The 25,822-nt window shown below is 36.9% G+C and overlaps 1 protein-coding gene across 1 annotated transcript; it reads right to left on the bottom strand.

The window, feature by feature from the left end:
* Window positions 1-13,457: 13,457 nt before the first annotated feature.
* Window positions 13,458-24,791, bottom strand: LOC121656687 (hepatic lectin-like). Its single transcript, XM_042011807.1, has 6 exons — window positions 24,543-24,791; window positions 21,447-21,575; window positions 20,049-20,219; window positions 19,524-19,708; window positions 17,687-17,802; window positions 13,458-14,765 (listed from the first exon to the last, which is right to left on the bottom strand). Exons 1-6 carry the CDS (start codon window positions 24,610-24,612, stop codon window positions 14,585-14,587), a joined length of 852 nt encoding a protein of 283 aa, XP_041867741.1. The 5' UTR covers window positions 24,613-24,791; the 3' UTR covers window positions 13,458-14,584.
* Between the last annotated feature and the right edge of the window lie 1,031 nt (window positions 24,792-25,822).

The raw sequence follows: 25,822 nt of genomic DNA, 5'->3' as shown, positions 1-25,822 counted from the left end.
GGCAACAGTTGTGATGGGATGTTACTGACAGGAAATGAACAGTCACTTTGTTGCAGCAGAGAAAGGGAATAAAGAAAAAAGAGCAGAGAGAGAGAGAAAAAACTTTTAGCTGAAAAACAGTACAACATCTTTAACCCAACATTTCTCCTGCAGGGAGACAAAGCTGTCTCATTCCTCCCATCTAACCACGGCAGCTTGACGCTGCAGTAATCACACACAGGTACACCAAGATCCAGAGAGGTGTCTGAATGACCCTGATACCTGAAGTAAGAACACTTGGATTGCTGTTGCACCATCAAGTCGGCAACAAAGATTACACACAGCTGACAGATGTAATCTTACACTCAAGTTGTAATACTTTTAGTTCACATGAAGGCTGGCTACGATACAAAGATGAAAGAAGGAAATTAGTGAAGTCTATGAAGGACGTGGAGACTATGGCAGTTAAGAGAACGTTTTTTGTGGAGAAGGAGGTGAAGAAAGGTGAATGGAAAAGAAAGAAGGATGAAAGATGTGTATAGTATAAAGAAAAGGATGAAGAAAACAAACTCTCGAGGTATTAAAATACAATTATATCTTAGTGTGCACTGTAACAGATGCAATGTATTCAGTGTTTTCCATTTTTATGGAAGTCAATATGTTTCACAGTTCACACAACTTTAATTCTGTCTGTGGCTCATTTGCAAATTGACTTGTAAGTTATGCATCAACAATGAGCTTTAAGTTTGACTGGCAACATGCTCTCCCCATCAACAATTTTACAGCACAGCAAACACCCAGAGGATTAAAACTGAAAATAATAAAAAACTAACAAAAAAGCGCAGAATTTTGTTGTCTTTTTTATTTAAGTTGTTTTTATCTTTTATTTTTCACATCATATCCATTTCCCAAAAGCCCTGCATGCAGTAGTGTAATGTATGTGCCTAATACTCTGTAATAGGATAGTGACGTCTGACTAATTCAATGCTAATTACCTACTCGCATGACTCTGACAGTCAAGGGATATGTTCATAACTAAAACCCTGCCCTTAGAGAAGGAGACTATTACTATTAACGCTAACAGGCACAATAAATTTGGATTCATTTGAGGCTTAAAAGCATATTTTGAACAGCAAAAATACTAAACATTCTGTATTTCACTAAAAATGGATATGCTTTCTTTCAACAGCAAAATATGAATAAATACGATAGTTTGTGGGAAAAGAGACTTTGAAAATGACAACTGCAACTGCAATTATACACGTTTTGCACTATTAAATCTGAATATTCACCATGGAGTTTCAGGATGTTGCGTAGGAGCTTGAAGCCTTGACAGGAAGCAGGATTGAGGGTGGAGGAAACAGGAGGGACAGCAGTTCCGGTGATGAAAGGTTTTGGGGTGAGTTTCTACAGGGCTTTAAATCCCGGCAGGGGATCTTAAGGGAAGCTTTACTGGTCAAATCTCCTGTCATCCGATTACTGCTCTTTACCTCAGGATCAGTGAAGGATGGAGGGAGGGTGATGTGGACGGTGGATAAGGAAGAGGGTCTTTTGAAGTCAAAAGCACAAACAACTTCTTTTTTACTCTGCTGTTCTCTAAATTTAAGTGCATTTAACAACAACCAAATGACTGATTCTGCATTATGTCTTATTTAAAGCTATCATTGAAGACGTTAGAGCACAGAAAGCCAAGGACAACCTTTTTATCCTCATAAAGAAGTAAATCGTTGCCATAGAAACCAAACCAGGTGCAAAGCTGTGTGAGTTTTTGCCTTGTGTGACAGATTATCATTGCTGGCCTGAGGCAACAATCCCCTCTGGCAGCTTGCTTACAATTAAAAGATCACCTTCAAGAAGGCTAAAGCAATCACTAAAAGCAGTTTTAGAAAAGAAAATGCATTAAATGTGTGTTTGAGATGTTTTTTTCCAAGTATTAAAGCTGCAGGAGTACAATCTTGGCTGAAGAATGTCCACTTAGGACTCTCTTTAAATCAGTAGAAATCCAAAAGAAATGAAGCTGCATTTTCTGGATTTAAACAGGCAGCTAAATTTAAAAAAGTAAACAAAAATAATGTCCATAATGCAGATGTTGTCTATAATTCATTTTGCCCGTTGCATCATGAATCAAAGTTGTTACACAAAATAAAAAAAATTCAAAATCCACTTGTCTCACAAAGACGACACAGCCTCGGAGTAGATCCCAACTTTTTCCAGAAGCAGAGGAAGCACCTGCAGAGAGGCATAAAAGAAGAAAACCCACCTTTTCCACTCACAACGTGGAACCTTATTCTCTTCTGCACCTGTGCAGCTTGGACCCAGACAATTCCGGCTCTCTGCTCCCCTCTTAGCTCCTCTTGATTGTACAATCCCGGGTTGCACAACCTGCTCGCTGGCTCCTCTGATGCTCTCCCCCGTCAGACTGCAGGTGTAGCTTTACTTGTGAAAAAACTCTCTCTTTCTCCCTCCCTTCCTCCACAGTGAAGAACAGATGAAGGATTGGAGGGGATGAAGGAGATAAGGGATGAAGGGATAAAGCTCAAAGATGGAAACAGAGAGGGAAGGAAAGAGACGAAGAGAAACAGGGTGAGAGAAGAATCAGGTAAACTGATTGGATGGAGGAAAATCAGGTTATGAGGTCAAATGACAAAAGCAAGTGAAGAAGTGAAAGACGATAGCAGGAAGAAAATGGGAACAGGTGGATTGGAAATGTGAGAGTCTGAGAGCCATAGATGTTACACCTGTTTGGTCCTGAGGAGGAAAAGTTTTCCTAAGATTTAATTAATTCAAAAAGTTGGATTTATTCTGTTTGAAGAACAGGAATGTTTTACATTTTGTAGGAATGGAAAGACTAGGTGAACATCATTCCAGTAGTAAATCTTTGCAGACATTGGTCTTCTTGCATTACTTTGCATCTTTTTTAAAAAAAATTAGAATGAGGGGCTATGGGATGGATAGTTTGTCGCAGAGGTTGACAAGGGGGAATTGGTTTGGCAGAGCTAATAAGCTGAGCCTGGTTAATCGCAGTTTAATGGGATATCCGGGGACAAGCAATCTCGTTAGGGAATTAGAGCAGGTTAGGTTAAACGTGCGTCACACCTGATACAAAGCAAAGGTTGGGAAGAAGAGTGGATCAAAAGTCAAATGCAGCATTTTGCCTCAAGGTAGGATGTGAACATTTTTGTGAAGCTTTGCAGTTGTTTTTTTTTTTCTTCCAAAGAAAGAGCTGGTTGAATCCTCAGAAGCTCAAAATCTGATCTTAAGAAGCATTTTCTTTCTCAGGATCCCGATCCTGGGTCTGAACACGTTCTGATCTGATGGTTTTGGATGTATTCCTGATGTGGCACACGTGATTCAAAGATATAATGCACATTATTAGAAAACATGCAATAATGACCCATTCTTTTACATGAGGGGTCAGAGTAAATACAATATCTGAATGTGTAGCACCGGTGGGTCTGAGGATCAAATTTTGGGTCTCATTGTTGATGCAAATTAAAAGAGGGAGGAGCTGGGGATCACATGGATTTGAAGCAGACAAAGCAAGGAGAAGGAAGGTTTGAGCTGGGCCCTGGTGTGAAGCTGCTCAGGTATTGGCCTGCCAAGAGAGATGATCTTGTTTGGTCCACCCCCTTGACATCCTGTAATCTGACTTGCAGCATCAAAGGGGATTTTCATACTTTCTTCCAGGAAAAGTGGGTGGTGGGGAACTGTAAAGGGCCAAACTAATGATAATTAGATCACCTGTCTTTATTAAGAAGGAGGGAGAGAAGTCAGGATAAATAGCCTGGTGTCTCACTCAACAGCACTGCAGCATGTAAATGATGGAGGTTGGAGTCCTTGGGTGTCGACAAAAGTGGGATTTCCCACGAATACTCCTTTTGTTTACTAGATTTTTTACTCATGATGGTCATTAAAGCCAGCTTGGGAATGTGTAAAATGATCTAAAGCAGTGTTTCTCAATTTCATTGCTCAGGTACCACCGCATGTTTTAGATGTTTCTGGACTTTTAACACACTCAGCTGAAATTAATGGCTCTTTAGCAGGAGGTTGATGAGGAAGTCCATTAATCTGAATCAAATTTATTGGAGTAGGCAAACATCTAAAACATGCAGGGCAGTGGTGCCTGAGGACTGGAACTGCGAAACACTGATCTTCAGTATTCAAATCTGAACAAAAAACACACTTCTTCAAACATTTCGTTGATGGAGTCCATCAGGGCTTCCTGAACTGTGACAGAAGTATGGTTGTGCAGGATTAAAAGAGTGTGCTGAGAAAAGCCAAACTCTGTTTTAAGATGATTCTAGTTGTAATTTTCTGCAGCTTTGGGACCATTTGCATACCCTTGTAGATTACAGAAAACCAGTCAATCTATTTTTATTAGAAAATATCAGTGGAGCTCTGACAAACATCAAGAGGCAAGGTTCTAAAACAATGTATACGAGATGCTGTATAATTATGTCCTATTAAAGGTAGAACTGAGCCAAAGGCAAGGCTGTCAGCTCAGTGGCCACTTTATGTTTCAGCCTTCATCTATAGTCAAAACTATAGGAAATTACTGAAATAAAAAGGTTTCTGACCCAGATGTCTTCATATGCATGTATTGTGATTGTGAGGCTTATATGGTACAAATTCAACAGGGTTGGAAGAGTACAGTCTAATTATCCTCATCCAGGTTAGGTCTTTGCATCATTCCTTTAAGGTGCTTTTCCCTATAAAAGCCTAATAGATCAGGAGTTACAGGTATGTCAAACAGGTGTGAAAGGCTGGGATAGATCAAGAATACACTGAAGACATGCCGCCCACCTGACTGGGGATCTCCTCTGTGTCTCCAAAGAAACTATTAAGATATCGGCCCCTGTGGTCATGAACAACATAAGTGGTAAAAAAAAAAAAAAAAAAAAAAAAAGAAAGAGAGAGATAGAGAGAGAGAGAGAGAGAGAGAGAGAGAGAGAGAGAGAGAGAGAGAGAGAGAGAGAGGAAGATACAATAAGAGGATGGATCTACCATACAGAGACTATCCTCTTCCTGAAACCATGACTGTTGTTCTAACCCATGTGATGTATTGCACCCTTTAGTCCACGTTCTACGTGTCAGAAAGTGGAAAAAGGTGTTTAGGTGGAGTTTTGTTTTTGTGATTTGTGATTAACTTAATGTGGTAAAGATCTGTCATAGCTTGGGGTTAAAACTGGCCCAATGCTTGACAGCATTAAGCAAAAACCAGACCTTCCACACCCTTCTTCTTTTTAACAGGATTGTATGATTGTTAGAGGCAATACTTGGAAGTGATGCCTGCTACTACATACAAACTTACATTTGTTGTATTTTCCATTTGCCAACTGTTGAATTGGTAGTTAAGAGCAGAGGTTTTCAAAGGGGACTGACATCCTCATGTTTTTCCTGGATTTTTCAGCCTCAGTTCTTGATGTTGAAAAATCCTGGCTTAGAGGACACCCCTATGGCTCATATTTGGAGTACGTATTGGTCATACATGATGTTCATGTAGAATTGTACAGTGGTTCCTCAGATCATTGCAGTGACGTTCAGATAAGAAAGATGCTTAAATGTCTTTTGCTTAAAGATTTCAGGCTTCTTTGGTCCCCAAGGATTCCAGTAGTTCATGAAATATTTATTTATTTAGTCAGAAGTTATGCATTTATTCAGCACACATTTAGCTAAGAGAAGCCCTGCATTAGTTTATTTTAAAGCCTTATCTTGAGAAAAGTGTTTGCATATAAATACCACCCTGTGTTACTTTAGATCACACAAACAATCGCCATCATTTTCCTTAAGATGTGTTTGATCAAATTCAGAAAGAAATCATGCTGTCCTGTAAAGTGTAAAGTTGACACTGTGAAGATTATCACAGAACAACTGGGTTGTGTAGAAATTCTTTATATTAAAAAGATGGTTTGTTTCTGTTTCACTTGCTTGCTTTGAGCATGAATGAATATCTGCATGTGGAGGGAGCCTTTTGTAGGGAGTCTGAATTTTTGCAGGCAAGTCATTACACGGAATAGTTTAGTCTAGATAAGTAAACAGAATTTTCTTAATATACATTGACAGTTTCAGCTGGATTGAGGATAACATTATTTGCTAGACAAATAACTGACTATAGTTTAGTGTTTGCACATGTTAGGGCACTCTCAAGTGGAAATTTGAATTCATGAAATTAGGTTAAATGTGTTTTGTTGACAGTATTCCAACTGGTTGTTTGTCTGCTTAAGACAATGAAGCACTTTAGAAATTATGTCCATGGTTAGCCTCTGTTAATGCAGACTAGTTTCCACAATTCAACTCACACTGTGATTTCCTTTAATACGCACTTTTGGCTTAACCTTTGTCAGTGTGCTGTTTTTAGTAATTGATGCAATGGGTTTTGGCTAAGGTGTTGTGACATCATGTGAGTTAATGAAGCTGTTGTTGGCCCAATCAAACTTGTAGTTACAATGCTAATTTCAAACCATATGTTCAGCTGAAGCATCCCGAAGAAAGAGGGTCATGCTTGCCTGTCATAGATAATAGAGATGTCATCTGTCTGCGTAAGTCTGCAAAATGTATAGTTGGCAGCATGTATAGTTGGTTTCAATGCTGCTGTCTTGGTTGTCTTTTAACAATAGCAAGTGAAAACAGGAGGTCGTCAGCATTCTTGGTGGGCAGTCACTCTTACTGAAACAAATACAACTGAGATAACAGGGAAGACGTCAGAGAAGATTGTGTGTATGAACATTGAACCAGCTAAGCTGGTGTTTGCACTGAAAGCAACCTTTACTACTTAGGCAGATCTATAAAGAGCATAAATCTGACTTATTGAAGTGCACATTTTTTTGCCTTGCAGTGGCATTATCCTGTGTTGTAAAATTGTTTAAAATAGCATGTCAAAACATACACATAGCAATATTTCTGTAGAACTGCATGTCAAACTTTAGTACACAGTTAGCCTGCAGCTAGCTTCCTAGTGTCATTAAATTAAGTTAAAACAAACAAACAAAATAATATAATAGTAATAATAAAAATAAAACCTGTCAAACACAAGAGCTTGAACTCCAAAGTCCTCGGATGAGAATTAAGGAAATTGTATTAAATGAGGGGTACATATCTAGCCTGCAGCTAGCTACATTGCTGTTAGATAACTGTTTCTTATCTCTTAATGACACTATGAAATTTATATTTAATATACATAATGTATTCTATATTTTGTAGGTATTTTGAATATGTTTTTACATCTCTTTAACATATTAAGGTTGTGTTTAAAGAACACTTTAGTAAATATCACAAGAAGTGTTATGTATGGCTTGAAAATTTTTGTTATTTTTAAACAAGAAATATTTGAAGCAGATTTAACACTAGAAGTCCCAGAGAGGGGTCAATTGACCTTTCTACCTTTACAACCCAGAGATGGGTCGATTGACCAGTAGGATTTTAGCTAAAATCCTGTCTTAAGCTGCGAACAGCTTCTTTTGTTTGTAGACGAGTCAATTACTGGCACACCCCAGGAGGGCGCATACTTAGGGGAGACACTGTAGACTCTTGAAACCGGACTGTCAACTTTTGCCCAAAGCTTGGCTTGAGACACTGCTTGGTCCCCTGAGTATGAGATTGGAGTAGACCTCAAACAGATTCAGAAAGGTTTTCCTGCATTCTAGTATATTTCAAATAATTAAAAATATATTTGATATGATATATGATATATACCTCCTCGACACATTTGTGTGCTTTTAGAAGAAAAAAAAAAGATAATCATTGTGGGCCTTCAATAAAAAAGCAAACAATTTAGAATGATATGACAAAATGATGAATTCATATTTTTTTTAAAAATCACTTTAAAAGGTCCAGCTCTCCTCTTTTCATACAAATGAAAAAATACAAATTTTTCAGAATTTTTGACCAATTTTTCAAACTTTCTAACCCAATGTTCATGTACCTTATGTCCAAAAAGCCCAAGCAATGAACAATTTTGAATATTTAAAATGAACATTTTTTGATTGTGGTGGTACAGGCAGGGTCTGTGAGTAAAATGTCCAGAAGCATTAGTGTCTAAGTCAAGAGGGCATAAATGTCAACATGACAAAGATATAAAAGAACAACTGTGAATTTTTTCCAATGCTTTTTATTTTTGTCATAAAAAAAACAACAAAACAGTTAAAATAATGCAAGTAATGAAACAATTTCACAAATATTTACACAAGGCTACAGTGGCATGCCCTTGTGTGAATGGCTTTTCTGCTCTTTCAGCAGTCCGTCTGTGCTAAGTCCAAACATGCTTGGCACTTCCATGGTATCTCCATCCTGCATTTGCCACATGTGTATTTGTAGCAGTCAACACATCTTACAGTTGCGCAATTGTTCTTGCATCGATGGTTGACCTGACATTTTGCCCTTTTCCCAGGGCTAGGTGTGGGAGGTTGCTGCTGAAGCAGTTGCTCCTTATGTGCCTTCTTCTGACTCACATGAGAGTTGGCCAACTCTTTCGCGAGCTCAACCAGGAAGTCCACTCTTCTCTCCTGCACTCCGGTGCATTCCTTATGAAGAACATGAGCGTTCAGTGCCGCCATGTCGATCATGTTGTAGAACACGGCGACTGGCCATCTCCGTGTTCCTGCACGCACGCTGTACTCCCGCACCATCTGGTCCATCACATCCACACCACACTTTGTGGTGTTGTATTGTGTGACAGTGTTTGGCTTCCTTTTGGTGGTATTCTCAGTCTCAACCACATTGTGCATGCTGCTGAGAAGATAGACAGTCTTTTTCCGTTTCGGCGCATATACTGTGAGTGTTGCACCAGTGGTGGAAAACACTCGAGTGGTGAATTTAGTGTGGTCCTTCTGTCTAGTTGACTGAGGAATTTCCCGGCGAATCTTGTTGACTGTGCCAAGGATGGTGGTTTTCCGGCTAAGCAGTCGTTGCGCAAGGGACAGCGATGTAAAAAAATTGTCTGTTGTTACAGTTCTGCCCTTATCCATGAACGGCTCCATCAGCCTCATCACTACACTCTCAGAGAGTCTCTCTCCACTGGGACGACTGGGGTCCTTGCCAAGATATGGCAGGATATTGCAAATGTACTTTGATTTCAAGTCACAAGCCAGCCAAAACTTAATGCCAAATTTGTCCGGTTTTATGCCAAATTTGTCCGGTTTTGTTGCAATGTACTGCAGAAAACTGCAGCGAGTCTTTGTCGGGAAAAGCTGTTCATCAATAGTGATGTGTCGACCAGGGTTATAAGATCTGATGCAGTTATTGACAAAAGATTCCCACAGATTAGAAATTGCAGCAAACTTATTTGTCTCCACTCGCTCACTGCGTGTGAACATGTTATCAAAGCGTAGGTGTTGCATGATGTTTTGGAAGCGGTTTCGGGCCATAGTAGCAATGATTCGTGGGTTTCCCAGCTCTGCTGACCAATTGTCACGTAGTGATGGAACTTTCTTCACCCCCCGCAAGATAATAATTGCAATAAATGCCATTAGTTCTGGGAGGTTCATGAACCATTCTGCCTGCTCCTTTTGCCGTGCATGCTGAATGGTCCATTCTTGAATGCTACGAAGCATTTCAAGTGTTATAAAACAGAAGAAGCTTTGAAGACGAGTCCGGATACTTCTTCTGGCCTTAGCAGTTGGCTCTCCATCTGTGCCGTATGGTTCTATTGGGGTGAAATTGAGACATGTCCCCAGCTGTTCTTCATGCCACACTGTGCCATCTTTAGCCATCTCTGTCCTCTCACTTCCCAACCGAGCCCTCTTTTCTGGCAGTGGAGCAGTCTCATCATCTGCAAGGTAAACAATTTCACAATTTCAGAGGACGAAAATAGGATGTTTTGGAAATAAGATTAAAAAAATCCTTTATTTGTACAAAAATGGAGAAATTCCAGTGTTGCAACTCACAGTACAGGACAAAGCAGAAAGAAAGAAATTTGTCATACCAAAAAGTTCAATAATAGTTTCAAATCTTACCTGAAGACTGCTCAGAGTCAGAGTCCGAATCCAGCTGAATTTGTATCTCTTCTCCATCTGAGTCACAAGGGTTTGTATCGTTGAGGATCAGGTCCAATGCCTGCTGAGTTGTAAGCCGCCTCTGCATTTTGCTTCCTTCTATTTGTTGGAGGTGAAGCTAGCTACTATTTATCCCCCTCAGCCCACCATCCCCCACTGCCACAGAATTTACCAGACGTTTCAAGGTAACAAGGAGGGGCTGGATGCAATGGGTGCATTCCTCAGGTAATGGCTGCATTTACAAATGAAGAGATGCTAATTTTTGCCAGCAGAGTCGTCAGTTTGGACTAAAGGTCTTTCGACCCTTCTCTGGGACTTTAGGGAGATATCAAAATTCCTGGGACTTCTAGTGTTAAAAAAAATGTTTTGTGAGGCAACGTTTTTGCTAAGCAGCCACACGTTTCCATTATTTTCTCACCTCATTTCAAAAAGCCAGTGGCACTCAGGAAAAGGCAGCATAGCTGGAGTATATCTGTAAAGATAACTGTGATGGAATACATAAAAAAAAAAAATAATAAAAATAAAAACAATGGCCAAAGTGCAGGTTCTGCTGTGCATTGTGAAATGTCTTACACTAGTAATTCATTCTTTATGGGAATGCTTTTGATAAAAGCTATTTTAAACAGGTGAAAAAGAGCTGTCAGAGATTCATTGCTTGATTTGTTGACAGGTCTCCGTTACATGGTGTGAGTTAAGAGGTGCTTCCTCCTCCATCCCCCCTCTGTAAGTCTCAGGCGGTAATCCGGGCTAATGAAGTGTGACAGAAAAGGGCTAGCTGACTTCCTGGTATCTCCCTGTTGTAACAAGCTCAGGAGTAAAACCCTGCACTCTCGGCTTTTGGCTTCTTCATTCAGAGATGCTCTTAGTGCACTTTGAGAAGATAGAGAGAGGATGAGGTGACACAGAAGAATGAAAGTAGGTCTTTTGGATCAGAAAGATGGATTTAGATTTGTTTTGTCTAAGTGGTGAACAATAAAACATGTTGGACCCATGAGAGAAGGGAAATTAAGATCAATTTAAATTTAAATTTAACTTAAATTTATCTTCTTAAACTTAAATTTAAATATGAAAAAAGCAATATTGTGGGTTTAGTAGGAGATAGGTGGAATGGTTTTATTAGTAGAAACCACTTGAGTCATCATATTAAAATATTTATCCAATGTTGTTCGGCATGAATCTTCTTTTGCTATACAGTTTATTTTTTTTTTATAACAAATACTTCTAGATTTTAAATATATAAATATCACAATATGAAAATCAAATAACAATAAATTGCTTTTTTCTGTTCTTACAGGCAACATAAAATTGTTTTGTGACATGCACACATCATCACTGAGTCATTTTTAGAAATTTTGTTGAGCAGATGAAACGGAATTCATCAAAACAAAAAGTTTTGTTTTTAACATTAAGTTTAAAAAAAGCTTTCTCTCAAAACACAGATTCACCTTAAAACATAGTTTTAATTATACATGGTAATTAAGGAATAATTTAAAACAATCGTTCATGAGAGCAGTTTTTCTGTCTTTAATCACTCAAAATTGAGCTTATTTTGTCTTAAGGTACAACATGAAGAAATAACTCATCAGTTTATTACAGGCAATTTAAAAATCTACATGAGTTGCTTTTTTAATCTGCTGTCTTTAGCTGACGGCTGCAGACCTCCAAGTTAATTGCTGGTTGCCTGTATTTGCAGTGCCATCTGCTGGACAACAACAACAGTACTGGGAGGAATTACTTCCAACACACACTGCAAGATGCTGTATGTAAAAACCAGGCATCCAAAACACAAGAAAATATCCTTATTAGACAAAAACGTAGAATTACTGTACTTGACTGTTTTAATATGAAACATTTTGACATTTCACTGCATATATTTTTATGTTTGTTTGTTTTTGAAATGGTATACAAAAAGTAGTACCATAAAGCAAAAAAAGAGAGAAACTGATTCATTAAGAAGAAAAAAACAAAACAAAGACTTTTTGGCTTCTCAACTTTACATTGGGAATAAACAGAAAAAAAGTAACATTAAAAAATGCGGTGGTGTGGTGGTTAGCGCCGCAGCCTCACAGCAAGAAGGTTGCCGGTTGAAGCCTCGGCTTGGGGGAGGTTTGAAGCTGAGGGCCTTTCTGTGTGGAGTTTGCATGTTCTCCCCGTGTATTCTCCCTAGGAGTGAGTGTGTGTGTGAATGGTTCTTTATCCATATCTGTGTTGGCCCTGTGACAGACTGGTGACCTGTCCAGGGTTTACCTTCCTCTCACCTGTTAAAATGCTGGGATAGGCTCCAGCTTACCGCAACCAGTAATGGACTAAACGGTTAAGATAATGAATGAATGAACATTAAAAAAATTACTATTTGATCTTTGTCCACAAGGGGGCAATGCAGAACAGCTTATATTATACATCCAGCTGTTATTAAGTAACATTATTATTATCTTGTACTTATTTGAGCCCACTTGAAAAAGGCAGGGCAAAACAATTAGTTAACTCTCAAATACAGTGCAATTTTACTAAAGAAAACTTCTATTATTACTTTACAAGATACAAATGACATGCCTTCATGACTTCACTTCTCTGATTTATGGTTTATGTTATTTTAAGGGTTAATAAATTGAGAAAATTGATGAAAAATCTGAAAGGGCATCAAATATAAATCTCTTAAAATAATCACTTAGGAAGTTATATCAAATAGAATCAAACTTAAAAACATAGTTATTTTCTTTTTGTACTGTTAGCTTGTAACTAATACTTTTCATCAATAATAAAAAAAGGAGAAAATATTATTAATTTATTTATTTCCTATTTAACTAGACACCTCAAACTTCCATGGTTAGATATGTAAAATATGTAAGATGAATAACAAAGTAAATATAAAATTAAAAAAGCATTAATAGTTAGTTGATTCCCTGACCAAGCTTAAAAATTCTAGCGTTGGTAACACACACTAATACAAAGTTAAGTACCGCAATAATGTGGTAACCCTAACCCTAAGAGTAGGTTTTCTTTTAATCTAAGCATTCCATTAGGTTGCTAGCTGGTTCTGTTAATTTCAAATGATAGTTAACCTTCTGATAACTGATTCTGCAATGATTCCCATCACCCAAATGGAGCTGGCAGTGTGAATGTCATGTAATCACATATTTAATATTAAATCTCAGTTAAGGCAGCAATTGACCCCAGTGGGGAAGGGTGATGAAAAAACTGCAGAACTAGCATGAGCATCACAGAAATAAGGATTTGATTGTAATGATCTTTGATATGTGAAACATGATCTGATATATGAACCAGTCACAATAAACTATTTACAAATGGGTGCTAACTGTCATATAACACCAGAAACGGTGTTCCACTGACTAAACAGTGAGTCAGTTACCATGTATAAGGGCTATTAATATAAAATAAATGCATAAATGTTTAAAAGTCAATGCTTTAAATTTCTGAATATACATTTTGGTGGGAATGAATCGAAATAAAGAGATCTGAAACATGAAATCATAGGTGCGTATTTTTAAGTTTTATTCCTGACCAGGAGGTCAATCAGTCATGCAGACAGCTTAGCTGTCAATTAAAGAGAGAGACAAAAGCAGAGCATCATTTATACACATATGTAAGAAGAATCTACTCATTTGCCTAAATTTAAAGGACAAATGAAGGAACATAGTCACAACATAGATAAAACCAGCAACAGTACAAAAGCACTATGATCACAATCAATGACAGGGTTAAAAAAAATCACAAATCCCCCTCCCAACATGTTAATTTCTTGTCCTGCTAGCCCAAACAGATTATATTGCAACTCTTTGGAGCAGTCTACTGTGTAAGCAGAGTCCCATGGCTATGCAGTCAATCTGGCCTGGCCAGTGGATGATGCTCCTTAGTTTAAAGAACATACTCTCACTCTGCCTGAATGTTTGGATGCCACAAAAACATCCTGACAGATCATTGTATGGAGTGGATACACCAACAATCCACATAAAGCCCCCTGTAATCGTTCTTCTGAGCTTTCATGCAACTAAAGAGCATATTTTTACTCCCATTCTTTTCAATGAGGACATCTGATATAATCTGAACAGACAAAACAAACTCACGAATGGTTTGTAATGTGGATTTCCAGCTTTAGTTTGAGCTGTATTCATGTTCACAGTGAACAGAGAAAATCGGGCTGTCCTAACCTATAAGATGGTATTTTTTGTACGTGTCTGACGTGGGAATAAGACCTTATGATTTCATCAACACATTTTCTTTTAAACTAATTTTCATCAACCTGACAGGAGGTTCATGAAAATCAGATTTCAGCTACTTATAATATTCCTTCTGCTAGTGTAAACGTGTTTTAACATTTTAAATCTGCTTTTGTCCTTTGTCCTGGACAGAGTGGTTATCCATGCTGATGACAAACAAATGAGCATTTTATTGTATTTCTGTATGAATGCAGAGGCTGAAGTATGTGAGTGAGCTGAGAAAGATTATAACATAGCAGGTAATGTCTGAAAATGTGCTGGAAAACATCAGCATTCTCAACCTCTCAGACTTATTAAAGAAAAGGACACAAACATGCCGACACACTTTCCGACTGGTAAAACTTCTTCTTCTTTGATGATTGAAGCTCTGTTGACACGTCATTGTGAGGGAACGGGGCCGGCTGCAAGATCCACCTTTTTCTCACAGATGAAGGGCAAGTACATGGAACAGGGGGCGTCGTACCAGCTCCGTATCGCCACACGTTCCAACACCTCGGTTTTCACTATGTAGCCACAGTCCTCATTAATGTGGTTGTTGGGCTCACCAACCTCCCAGAAACTACAGTTAAGAAAGAGAAAGAAAGCCAAACAAAGTTATTTGGTCTGCATTTTGGTGCATTAAGTGTGTACATTTCTAAATAAATCTGTGCATGATGAATCTCCATGGATATCGTATTTATACAGGCCCAAATTACAATTACTTTTAAAGGAAAGTGGGAAGCAAAGATGAAGAAGTCGGTGTAGTGGTGCTGTGCATCAAGTTTCTATACCAGCCTCTAATGTTTGCTTCACAGATTGTTTGTTGTGTGACAGCCTGATGCATCTGATGGTTTGTTGTAGACCCACCCGGAAAGGTAAGGTTTAAGATAGTTTGATTGTGTTGCACATGTGGTTTTATTAGATGGATCTATCCATCTAAAGTTTCTTAGTATCCTAGAAAGTACTTGTCAATTGATGAACCATCTTTATTGCCACATTTAAGATGGATTAGCCTCAGCCAATCAGATCACATAAAACTGTTGTCAAAGTCAGTTTGACCTGTACTCTTTAAGCAGTCAAGAAATACTCCCCTTTATTGTTATAACTACATATACACTTCCCAGCTACCTCATTAGGTACACTTGTTCATTTGCTTTAATAGCTATACCAATTGCTAATCAGCCAATCACATGGCAGCAACTCAGTGAATTTAAGCATATAGACATAATCAAGAAGAGTTGTTGAAGTTCAAAATGGGATGGAGAGATCCACGATTCAAGTGTCTTTAAACATGGCATGCTTGTTGGTCTTAGTATTTGAGAAATTGGTGATCTACTGGGATTTTAACACAACCATTTCTACTGGAAAGAGGCCCTGTGTAGCATTTTCTGACGACTACTTCCAGCAGGATAATGCACCATTTCACAAAGCTCAAATCATCTCCAACTGCTTTCTAGAACATGACAATGAGTTCACTGGACTCCAACGGCCTCCACAGTCACCAGATCTCAATCCAGTGGAGTAACATTGGGATGGTGGAATGGGAGAGATTCACATTATGGATGTGCAGCTGACAAATCTGCAACATCTGAGTGATGCTATCATGTCAATATGGAGCTAAATCTATGTTGAATCTTATTGAAAATACCCCATGAGGAAGACAACGCTGAAGGCAGATGTTAATTCAACCCGGTAATAGCAAGGTGTACCTAATAAAGTGGCAGATGAGTGTAGATTGAACTCTTAAGATGCCACTATTTTTGATTAATTGCATGCCTGAGATGGTAAAAGACATATAAGGTCACATTTTGCAAACACGCTTGAGTGAAACTTAAAAGGATACGAGTAAAAAAAAAAAAAAAAAAACATAATCAGGAAAGAAAAATTGAGAAATTTAGTTGACAAAAGGGAATAACCAAAGGTTTGTCATCCATTAATTTTTTCAAAATGAGGAAGAGAGATCTGATGGTTCAGAAAATCTGTTGAGCTGGCAGAAAAAAAAGGGGAAAGAAACTTAAAAAAAAGAAGTACAACAATACTCAGATATGAATCAGACAAAATACAGAACTCAAATTTACAAAACAAAATATATACAATTTCAACAGCTCCTTGCTTGATATATTAGTCATCAGGCGTCAGAGATCAGCACCTCTTGCACTTTAACACCAGACACACAGAAAAATGTTGATCTACATCTTCCAGCAAGGCCATGAAGACGTGATCCAGCTAACCTGTACATTAACATTTTTATCATTTCTTTACTGATAAGTTAGTTTTAGCTTTTTAAAGCAATTAGAAAAATCCTTAAAAAGTCATTAATATGATAATTTCCTAAAACAAGTTTCTCACTTCCTGTTTGGATTTAGAAAAGCTTTATAGTTTAAGTTAAAAATACATTCTTTTTACAATGCAATCATTACCTTCATTAACAGATTACCATGTTAACCTGTGTAAATGCAACATGCTATGATGAAATGCTGTCATTTTCTGGTTGATTTTAGGCCAATAAAGGCCAGTTTTATTCTAGAAAAGCAGTTGCTTTTAATAAAGGTTGGATTTTTTTAAAATTCAAATACAGTCAATTTCTGCCTCCTGGTATATACACTACATAAACCTGTTTGGGGGGAGTACAGTCTCTACAAATGATAGTTGAGGTTATAATTATTAACTTTAATATATATTTTTCCCAATGATGACACTTCGTTGCATCTTTAGGATCTATCCCATTTAAGTTCCAATGCAATATTTCAAAACAGAGAATGGAAATCAGACACACTTCCTGATTTGTCCCAAATAAATGAGTCTGTGTTTCGTCATGAGAAGGTGGCTAAAAAGTTGTTGCTACCTGGGTCATTTATAAGAAAAAATTAGTTTTTATTCTTTCCAGTCAGACACTCTTAACCAGCCGTCACTCTTCTGCTCAAAGGCTAAAACTTGCACCACAATCTGCAGGTATACAAGAGGTCAGTGTTGAACAGAGGTAAAAGTCCACTGGACATTTAGTCCATGTGTGCTTTATCCAAATACACCATATCTGTGTCACTGAGCAGCTGAAGCCAAATGATTGTGGTTACAGAACAGAAACTGTGTTCCTTTGCATCAGAGCTTCTGAACACATACCATTCTTCATATCATTAATTTCCATGTGTGAAAGAAATTTAGCTGCATATGGTAATCACTCATATATACTCATAATAATCACATGTATATTCAGTTTTTTTATTAATTTAATATTGCTAATCGATTCACTATTACGTTTTCATATTGTGTGTTCTCATTCTACAGAATACTGAAGTTACAGTTTTCATTGTGTATGCGTCTTGGTAATTTTTCTACAACACATGTCTTTTCTTTAGGTTCTTCATATCAAACAGTACAAACTTTTGTTGTACCTGTAGCTATCTGTTGCATGCTTAAAGTTTTAAATTATTTAGAACAGTAAATATAGTAAATGCAGTGGAGACATGAAAGAGAGGGAAGCGTACAAAGAAGTGAACTTACCCTCCAACCACAGGAGAACCATCAACCCATTTCCACACATCCTCTGTTTCTCCATCTGTGATTCCAAACCAGAAGGAGTTCCAGTGTCCTCTGGGAAGAAGATCCCACAAAAAAGTCTAAGAGGAAACAAACACATGCACACAAAAATGGAAATATTTATTTAAAAAGACACTTATTAAAGACAGATTCTTTTAGAGTGCAGTTTTGGAGTCGGCATGATGCCTGACATGTTATTCCTAACGCCCTCATTTACCAGACTTAAGTTGATGCTGGACTAGTAAGTACACCAGCAATGTGTCTTCCAAGTCAACGCAGAGGCAATTTATCACTGCTGTTTTTTCTGTATATGTCTGATGGACTTCTTTATTCAGATGATCAGACAGGTTTTGAATAGTTGAAGCTGAAGCCAGGTAGCAGAATTTAATGGGACTTGAATGGCTCCAGCCATTCCAGGTCAATGAGTGGAAAACATTCTGAGGGCTGTTTTCTTATTGTTAACATAATGTCATAAAAAAAAAAAAAACTAAAGCAAAGAAATACTGAATCTTTCTAGCAACTATAGTCTAAATATGAAACGGGAGATGTCTTATTCATGAAAATACAGATGCAACATGGTGGTTCTGTAACTCAGTGGGAAGAAAAATACAAACAGACCAACTTTTCTTCTTTGCACATATGCCTGCTTTAGGCTGTCGATGAATGCTTTTCATGATTACATAACTTCCTAGTCTGTTTGGAGAACAAATTCTCTATTTGTGCCGTAGGTCAGGGATTTTTTTTTTTTGTCACTGTTATTGTGAAACTTTGTTCCATTCGATGTGTGTATTCTGTGCCTCACGTAAATATATAAAACAGCTACAAGAGGATTCGTGTATTTATTGGGTATGAAAGCTCACTTTGGACATCATTAAAAGAACAATGTATAAGCTCAGGAAACCCAGCAGTGTCACACTAAAGCAGCAGATTATATTGGGACACCAAAAGTGAGACTAAACTTGAAGCCCTTCAGCAGCTCATGGGACTATCTACATGAGTTATTTTGTTCCAAAGCCAGGACCGCCAAGCTAGGATGACTGTAAATGTGAGTCTGCGTCAGATTGTGCTGAGCTGTAGGTTTTTCTCCTGAATAAACATTCAGTGACATTTCTTAGTTAAAAAGAAGCCCGTACAGAGGAAAGGATAGGATATAGACTGACATGAATCCATATCAGTCTCTTTCATCTAAGAGATCTAAGAACTGTTTTAATAGCTGTTTTAATAACTGTTTTAATGTATCCGGCAGCATTGGTTTGTCCGTTAGCAACATAACTTAAAAAGTTATAAATGGATTTTGATTAAAACTTTAGGAAATTTCACAAATGGAATAAGAAACAAGTGATTAGACTAGGGGAGCTATCTGGATCACCAGCTGAATTAAAGGATTTTTACTGCTGGGAGACGGGAATAATTTTTTCATTAGAGCTTCTAACTAAAAATAAATTACAATGGGTTGGTGGAAGTCTGTGCCCTCTGAGTGCTTCTAGTTCTGGTCTGAGTTGCTGCCGCACACATGCACCACTAAGTGGTTTCCAGAGGTCATTTAGTACCCATTTAAAGTTAACAATTTTACTTTCTCATGCAGTAATATTTGCACATTTGCACTATTTAACCAACTAAGCAGAGGGAAAATAGCTGATCTACCTGATGAAGATAAAAAATCTAAATAAATGAAACCTCCTGTGCAGCAGACTTACAGGAAATTTCAGCTGATAAAATGAAAAAAAAAAAAAAAAAAGAAAAGAAAATCCCCAAACGTGGTAGCCTTGCCGCCACCCCCATGCGACTGTTCATGTTGTACCTGCTCCTCAGGTGTGAGGATGATAGCCAGGTGACCTTCTTGGTTCTGACAGTGCTCCTTGCTCTGATGCCAGTTCATTCCGTCTTCAGAGATGAGGTAACAGCTGTTGTCAAAGAGATGCCAGTTTGCGGGGCACTCAGTAGAGGCCTGAGTTTCCTTTGGTGCTGGTTTGATCCCGTCAGGAGCTGAAGGAAGTCAGGCCATAAGAAAAGGAAACTGATGCACAATTCCAAAAATAAAAATATTTACTTTTGCACATAGAAATTAAAACACTAAAGAGCTGAGAAAGTATTCTGTATATTCCTTACACTTTTACAAGAATTTTACAGGAACAGATCTGAAAATCTGATGAACTTTTGGCTAAATAAATTTAAAATAACTTTTCTAAAAGAAAACCAGACAATCCAGGCAACAGGATCAATGTCAGAAGACATCAGTCAGTGCTTATTAGAATAAACGTGTATATTTTACAACTGTTGGGCAGAAAACCTCGCTATGTGTTACAGTTTGTAGCTTGTTACAGACCTTTGGTGGTCATCTTGGAGGCCAGTTTGACCAGAAGCTCGTCCTTCTCGTCCTGCAGCTCTTTCTTCTCCTCCTGTAGTTTGATGATGGTGCTCATCAGAACTGTAATGTTTACGTCCTGCTTAAGCATCTCCGAGGTCTTGCCACTGTTTTCCTGAGGTTTGTTCTTATCTGTGGAAAATATTAAAACATTACATGCATGTTGAATATTTTTCAGAGTGCAGGTTTTCGGACCATCTTTTAAGATGTGACCAGAGAAGCTGGTCTTTGAGACTGTTTGAATAAACATGTGCAAACAGATTTTTGGTGCAACAGCAATTTTTTTTTTGGTAGGATTGGTAGACACAAACACAACTGAATTATTGTTTTGTCTTTGAGCAAAATTATAGATGGAGAAGTGTTTAAAAATCTGCAGGAACTTCACTTAATCAAGAATGAAAACAGAAGCTACAAACATTTATGTACAAAACCTTTTTTTTTTATTAAGAGAGATTCTTAGTGTAAATTTGCCTGTGTTGTTGGTTGCTACTACAATTGATTAGCTGTCTTTTTTATTGATTTGCTTTTGTATTTGTGAAAGTTTGGTGTTGTAACATGTTAATTTAGTTTAGAAACACAGTGTCTAATACTGCTATCAGACAACACCATAGATCTTACAACACAAAAGTATTTACTGTGCAAATAAAGCACCTGACAGTGTTTTAACATTCCCAGCAAATCAGTGCACAAAATTTTAAATAAAAATGAATAAAATAAATTAAAAAAATTACACAATCTTTTGAACTGATGCATTGTGCAATACCAATACTTGTCTACCAACACTGTTGTCCTGAAAATGTCTGCAGAATATTATCACTATGCAAGCTTCTGTGTTGGAAGATTATAAGAAAAGTATGAATACTGTCTAAATATAGAAGAATAAAAGAAAAAAAAAATTTCATAGTTTTACTGGTTTTATGGTTTTATTATCATACAAAAGGGAAATATTATTTTCCTTAGTTAAAAAGAAGCTCAAAAGAAATGATCTTAGTTTTTAGGTTTATGGCATTTTAAGATTGTGAGGATGTAAAAATAAACAAAACAGAAATAAAATATATTAAATAAATGTGTTTTTTTTTTACTTTACTTTACTTTCTTTAAAATATCTTTGACTTTAAATCCATTTGAAGCAGAAAGAGCTGTCAAAAGTAGTGCTGCGTTAAGCTCCTCTAATGAACTTGCATTATGTTCATAATCAGATTTATCCCAAAGACGTGCAGTAAAACTTTTTTTTAAATTCTGAAACAGAGTTTCTTTTAACCACTTACATAAAAGTGCTGTTGCCCTGTCAAGTACACAGAACATGTATATACATGCTCATGTTTAAAGCAGGCTGAAAGAAATGAGTTGTATACGTACAGCTTGCAGAGATGGCTATGATGGACATGAGCAGGACAACACTCAGTGTAGCCAAGCAGATGGTGGAAATGCGGTAGAATCCAGGGCAACTCAACCTGGGGGCCACTCTGGCTGGATACACTAGGTGATCTGGAAGTGAAAAATGAGGCATAAGTTTGATTAAGATGTTAACTCAGGTTTAGTTTTGTGTTTGCTTTTGGTCAATCTTGACTGGGGATGTTCTGTGTGGAGTTTGCATGTTGTCTCTATGCATGCGTGAGCGTACCTTCCACAGTCCACAAACATCAGTTTAAGGTTAAATGGAGTCTTAATTGACTTTGGGTATTTTCCTTTTGAGTTTGCATGTGATATCATGGCATAAACTCATATTTCAACTATACAGACACGTCCGTATAAACAGTACAGGATGTTTCTTTAAAAATAATCTTTAACATTACTCAATCCTGCATGTGATGTCCTGCAGAAACAGATGGGGACTTTTTAAGGCTCTTTAATACAATTTTTGCTGCAGTAAGTACAAATGCATGTGATCACATAACAGAATGTTTCATAATAAACACTCAAAATTGTACAATAACAAGTTTGCCAAACTCAGTTCCTTACCAAGATCAGCATTAGCTTTGATGTGTCAGCAGATCATTGCCAGTGTTTTAATGCCTGTTCCAACATCATAACTTCCTTTTTCCACATTTTAGTGTTTACTTGAAAAAAAAAAACACTCATATTGAGGAAGTAGAGGACACTAAGAGGTTAAAAAACAAGAGACTGGGCTTCCAAGGCAGCCTCTCACATTAGTATCATTGCATAATTTGGTTACATTGTGATATGAGTCTAACTGTAATAACTCTCTTAATATTGCTGACTTACTACGCACCACTACCAAAACTTTAAATAAGACTTAGGCAGTTTAACATCACTATATGTTTAGGTATGCAGTTATTGACTGACTCAATATGCACCAATGGAAGCTTTTTCATTTGCTATTCAGACGATGATATTAGGTTGTGATGAGTTGTGATATTTGACTATGTTTCCATTCTGATCACAGGTGTTTGTCTCAGAGTTTTATCTGTTAATTAGAATTTCCAAGACAGTCAAAATTTAGTCCACTGTTATATTGCTTTTATATCTCAGGACGTTAGAAGATACGTTATGTGGACAAGCTGGTTCTGTGGTGCTGCAGTGGTACGTCTTTTTGTCATTTCTTCTCATATTAAAAACAGAAACATTCTCAAAATTGTTTCAGTTTTCTGCACATTCAATCGAACAGAGTGACCACCACCATACAAATTAATAATGCTTAAGTTTTACAGATATTCTGTCCTTGTATTACACTGGAAAGCACATCTAAGTGGATGGAGGCTCATATGTTCAAGTCTTTTCTAAGTTTGAGTTAATACTAAGATTTTCTTTTCACATGGCTAATCAGAGGGTATAAGGAGAGGAAAAACAATAAAAAGAGCTCAGTATGTAGCAGCATTAATTCCAAATTGCAATCGAAACATCCCATTAGACTTTCCAAGCATGTATGAAAATGTGTGGTTATGATTAATATGGATGACCATTTGCGTTTTTTTTTTTCTTCTAGGCTGCTTTTATAACTAGGTGGAGCAAGAGGGCAATAAGCCTTGCTGCATCTTTAAATTTAAAACACTCATTTGGAGATAATGCAAACATCTCAACACACTTTCACACAATTACAATTCCAACCTGAAATAAAAATTGTATAATAAATATAATATTGCATTTCTTCCAGGAGATTGTTGACGATGTCATACACTGGAAGTTAAGAGGTTTTGTTTATTAAAAAAAGGACAAATCACAAAATATCCCAAAACACACACACTATGACATAAAAAATGTTGATATAAACACCGAAAAAAGAGGCAGAGTGGTAAAATAATACAAACTTATAACAAAAAATGAACAAAACAAATGAAGTCATGTGTAATCTGGAACTACTGTCACTGTCGGTCTGCTGAAGTCACACAGGAGGCTTTAAGCTGGTAAAATGTATCAGTGGAGCTCAGCACTGCACTGATGTACAATATGAACTCAGTGGAAAGGAGGTGCAAAAATCAAGAGCAAGAAAAATATTTTAAAAAAGGATATCTGTTCAAGGGCTAAAGTCATGAAGGAGGATTATGATGAGGAACTGAGATTGTACTCTTAATAAAAAATTAAAAGAATCTGGTAGTAAACAACTGTGTAAATAATGTTTTATTTATTAAATATTTGTTTAGGTCTTAGCTTAGTGTTTAATGCTCTATTTTCTTTAGCTTGCTCTTTGCTAAAATGACTTAAGGCAAGTTTATTTGTATAGCACATTTTATGTACAAGACTATTGAAAGTGATTTACATAAAACATTGAAAGAATTACAGATGCTGCAAAGAAAGCATTAAAAAGTAGCAAAAGGCAGCAACAAAGAGCAAAAATGATTAAAAGCAAGATAAGTTACCGTACAGATTTCATGCTTAGGCAACCAGTGTAGAAACTGGTTCCAACTAGTTAATAAATAACTTGTGTTTTTCTCTTGAATTCAATTCTTCATTGTCAATATTTGCTTATTTATTTGGATTCTGTTGCTGTTTTTTTGGCATAAACTTGATATGACTGAAAAAAAGAAAAAAATACGTGAAGGAATTTAAAATGTTAACTTGTTTTAATTTTGTCATAAATTAGAAAATGATTAGAAAACAGACTAGATTTATAGTAGTATATAGCACATTTATAAAAGCTACTTTAATAAGCAATCAGTCCAGTCACGTTATTAACATTTGTTGTTTATAACTTACAAACATTTCCTCTCTACGGTTGTTTTGCTGCTTTTGTCTCATGTCAGATAAATGATTTAAACTTTGGAAAAAAAAAAAAAAAAAAAACTAATAGTAAAAATGCATTAGTGTGTTTTTATCTGCACTGTAACTTATCCTTAATGTAATCAAAGAGCAAAGAGTGAATACATTATAAAATGCCGTTATAATGTGTTTCTTATCTCTAAATAACTTTGGTAAAGACGATGAACTTTACAAAGAGTAAACTAACAGTTTGAAGAGTTGCAAGTTTAAAATCCTAAACCTGATGGTGAGTCTTACCGCTGAGCTGCACTTGAGGCCTGCGGCTGAACTCATCACAGCCCTCATTTTCACTCAGTTCGGAATACATCCCGCCACAGACAGCGTGCTGGTCGGAGGTTCACCAGGGAAGGGACCAAGCTGTATGAGCGGAGGTTTTCAAGGAGTGACAGAGAACTTACTCTTATACTTGAAACAAACCCGGGACATTGTCGCACTTCCGGTAATTACAACAGAGGAAACGTTTTGGGAAAAAAAAAACAAAAAACGGAAGAGTAGGTCTGCTATGGTTAAAAATAAATAAAGTAGGAAAGGAGGACGCGAACTTCACCTGCGTAAAACGGTGTGTGTGTGTTGTTCTTGGTTAACGTGCCAGTTGTTGAGCGTGCGTCCCAGCTGCCTTGATGTTGCGCCCCGGGAAGAGAAAAGTTACCCAAATAATAAAATCCATTCCGCTATAACATGACACGTTTCATATTTTTTACAAAAAGTCCCCATGACTGCCTCATTATCGATTCAATCACGCTGGAGTACATGGCAAAAATTAGAATAAAAGGCAAGACACGATTATTTGTATAGGGCTTGTAAAGCGCTTTATAAATAAAGTGATGATGATGAAAATGGTAACAGGTTGTTTACAGTGACTTGTAGACTGAATCTGGGTCAGAAAGAAATGTGATCTGACGCATTTGTCTTTCTGTGTTTTATATCTGTGTTTTTTTAATCATGTAAAACACTAACAAGCCAGAACATTTCACAGTATTATCCAAGAGTTTTCTTATCAGGGATTCAGATATCACTGTTTTATGTTGGATATATATATATATATATATATATACATATATATGTGTATGTATATATAAATAAATACCTGTTTGAAGTAGAATTAAGGGACAAAAAGTAAAGCATTCTTTGGTGGAATTTGGTGTAACATTAATTTAATTTTAAATTCACATCAGTCACAAGTGAACTGCATCTAAACTGCATTGAGATGAATTAACTGGCAAGTTTATTTGTATGGTGCATTTCAGGTATGAAACAATTCAAAGTGCTTCACATTAAAGGCATTGCAAACTAAAATGAATGAAAATAAATTGAAATAGATTTTCTTTGTGCACAAGTGCCTGGTCACTGAGGTTGTTTTACATAATCTTATTTTTTTTTAACATGCTTTTTTTTTTCTCTCCTTTTGTTTTACAGAAGCGTAAAGCTTCCTCCCTTGACCTGCAAACTGTTCTGCAATGTTGCTTGTCAACCAAAAGATGTCAGCATGAAGCAGGTTATGGCATTTTATTTAAACT

Source organism: Melanotaenia boesemani, chromosome 17 (assembly GCF_017639745.1).
Source record: "Melanotaenia boesemani isolate fMelBoe1 chromosome 17, fMelBoe1.pri, whole genome shotgun sequence".
In the NCBI taxonomy this organism is placed as follows: Eukaryota; Metazoa; Chordata; class Actinopteri; order Atheriniformes; family Melanotaeniidae; genus Melanotaenia; species Melanotaenia boesemani.
Note: the sequence above shows the minus strand (reverse complement) of the source record. Positions and strands in the feature narration are given on the sequence as shown.

What these genes read in the sequence shown, in the direction of transcription:
- LOC121656687 (XM_042011807.1), bottom strand. Translation starts at nt 24,612, where the DNA reads ATGTATTCCGAACTGAGTGAAAATGAGGGCTGTGATGAGTTCAGCCGC. An exon ending in GCCTCAAGTGCAGCTCAGCG is followed by an intron (nt 21,576 to 24,542) that starts GTAAGACTCACC and finishes TTTCACTTCCAG; the next exon opens with ATCACCTAGTGTATCCAGCC. An exon ending in CTCCAAGATGACCACCAAAG is followed by an intron (nt 19,709 to 20,048) that starts GTCTGTAACAAG and finishes GACTTCCTTCAG; the next exon opens with CTCCTGACGGGATCAAACCA.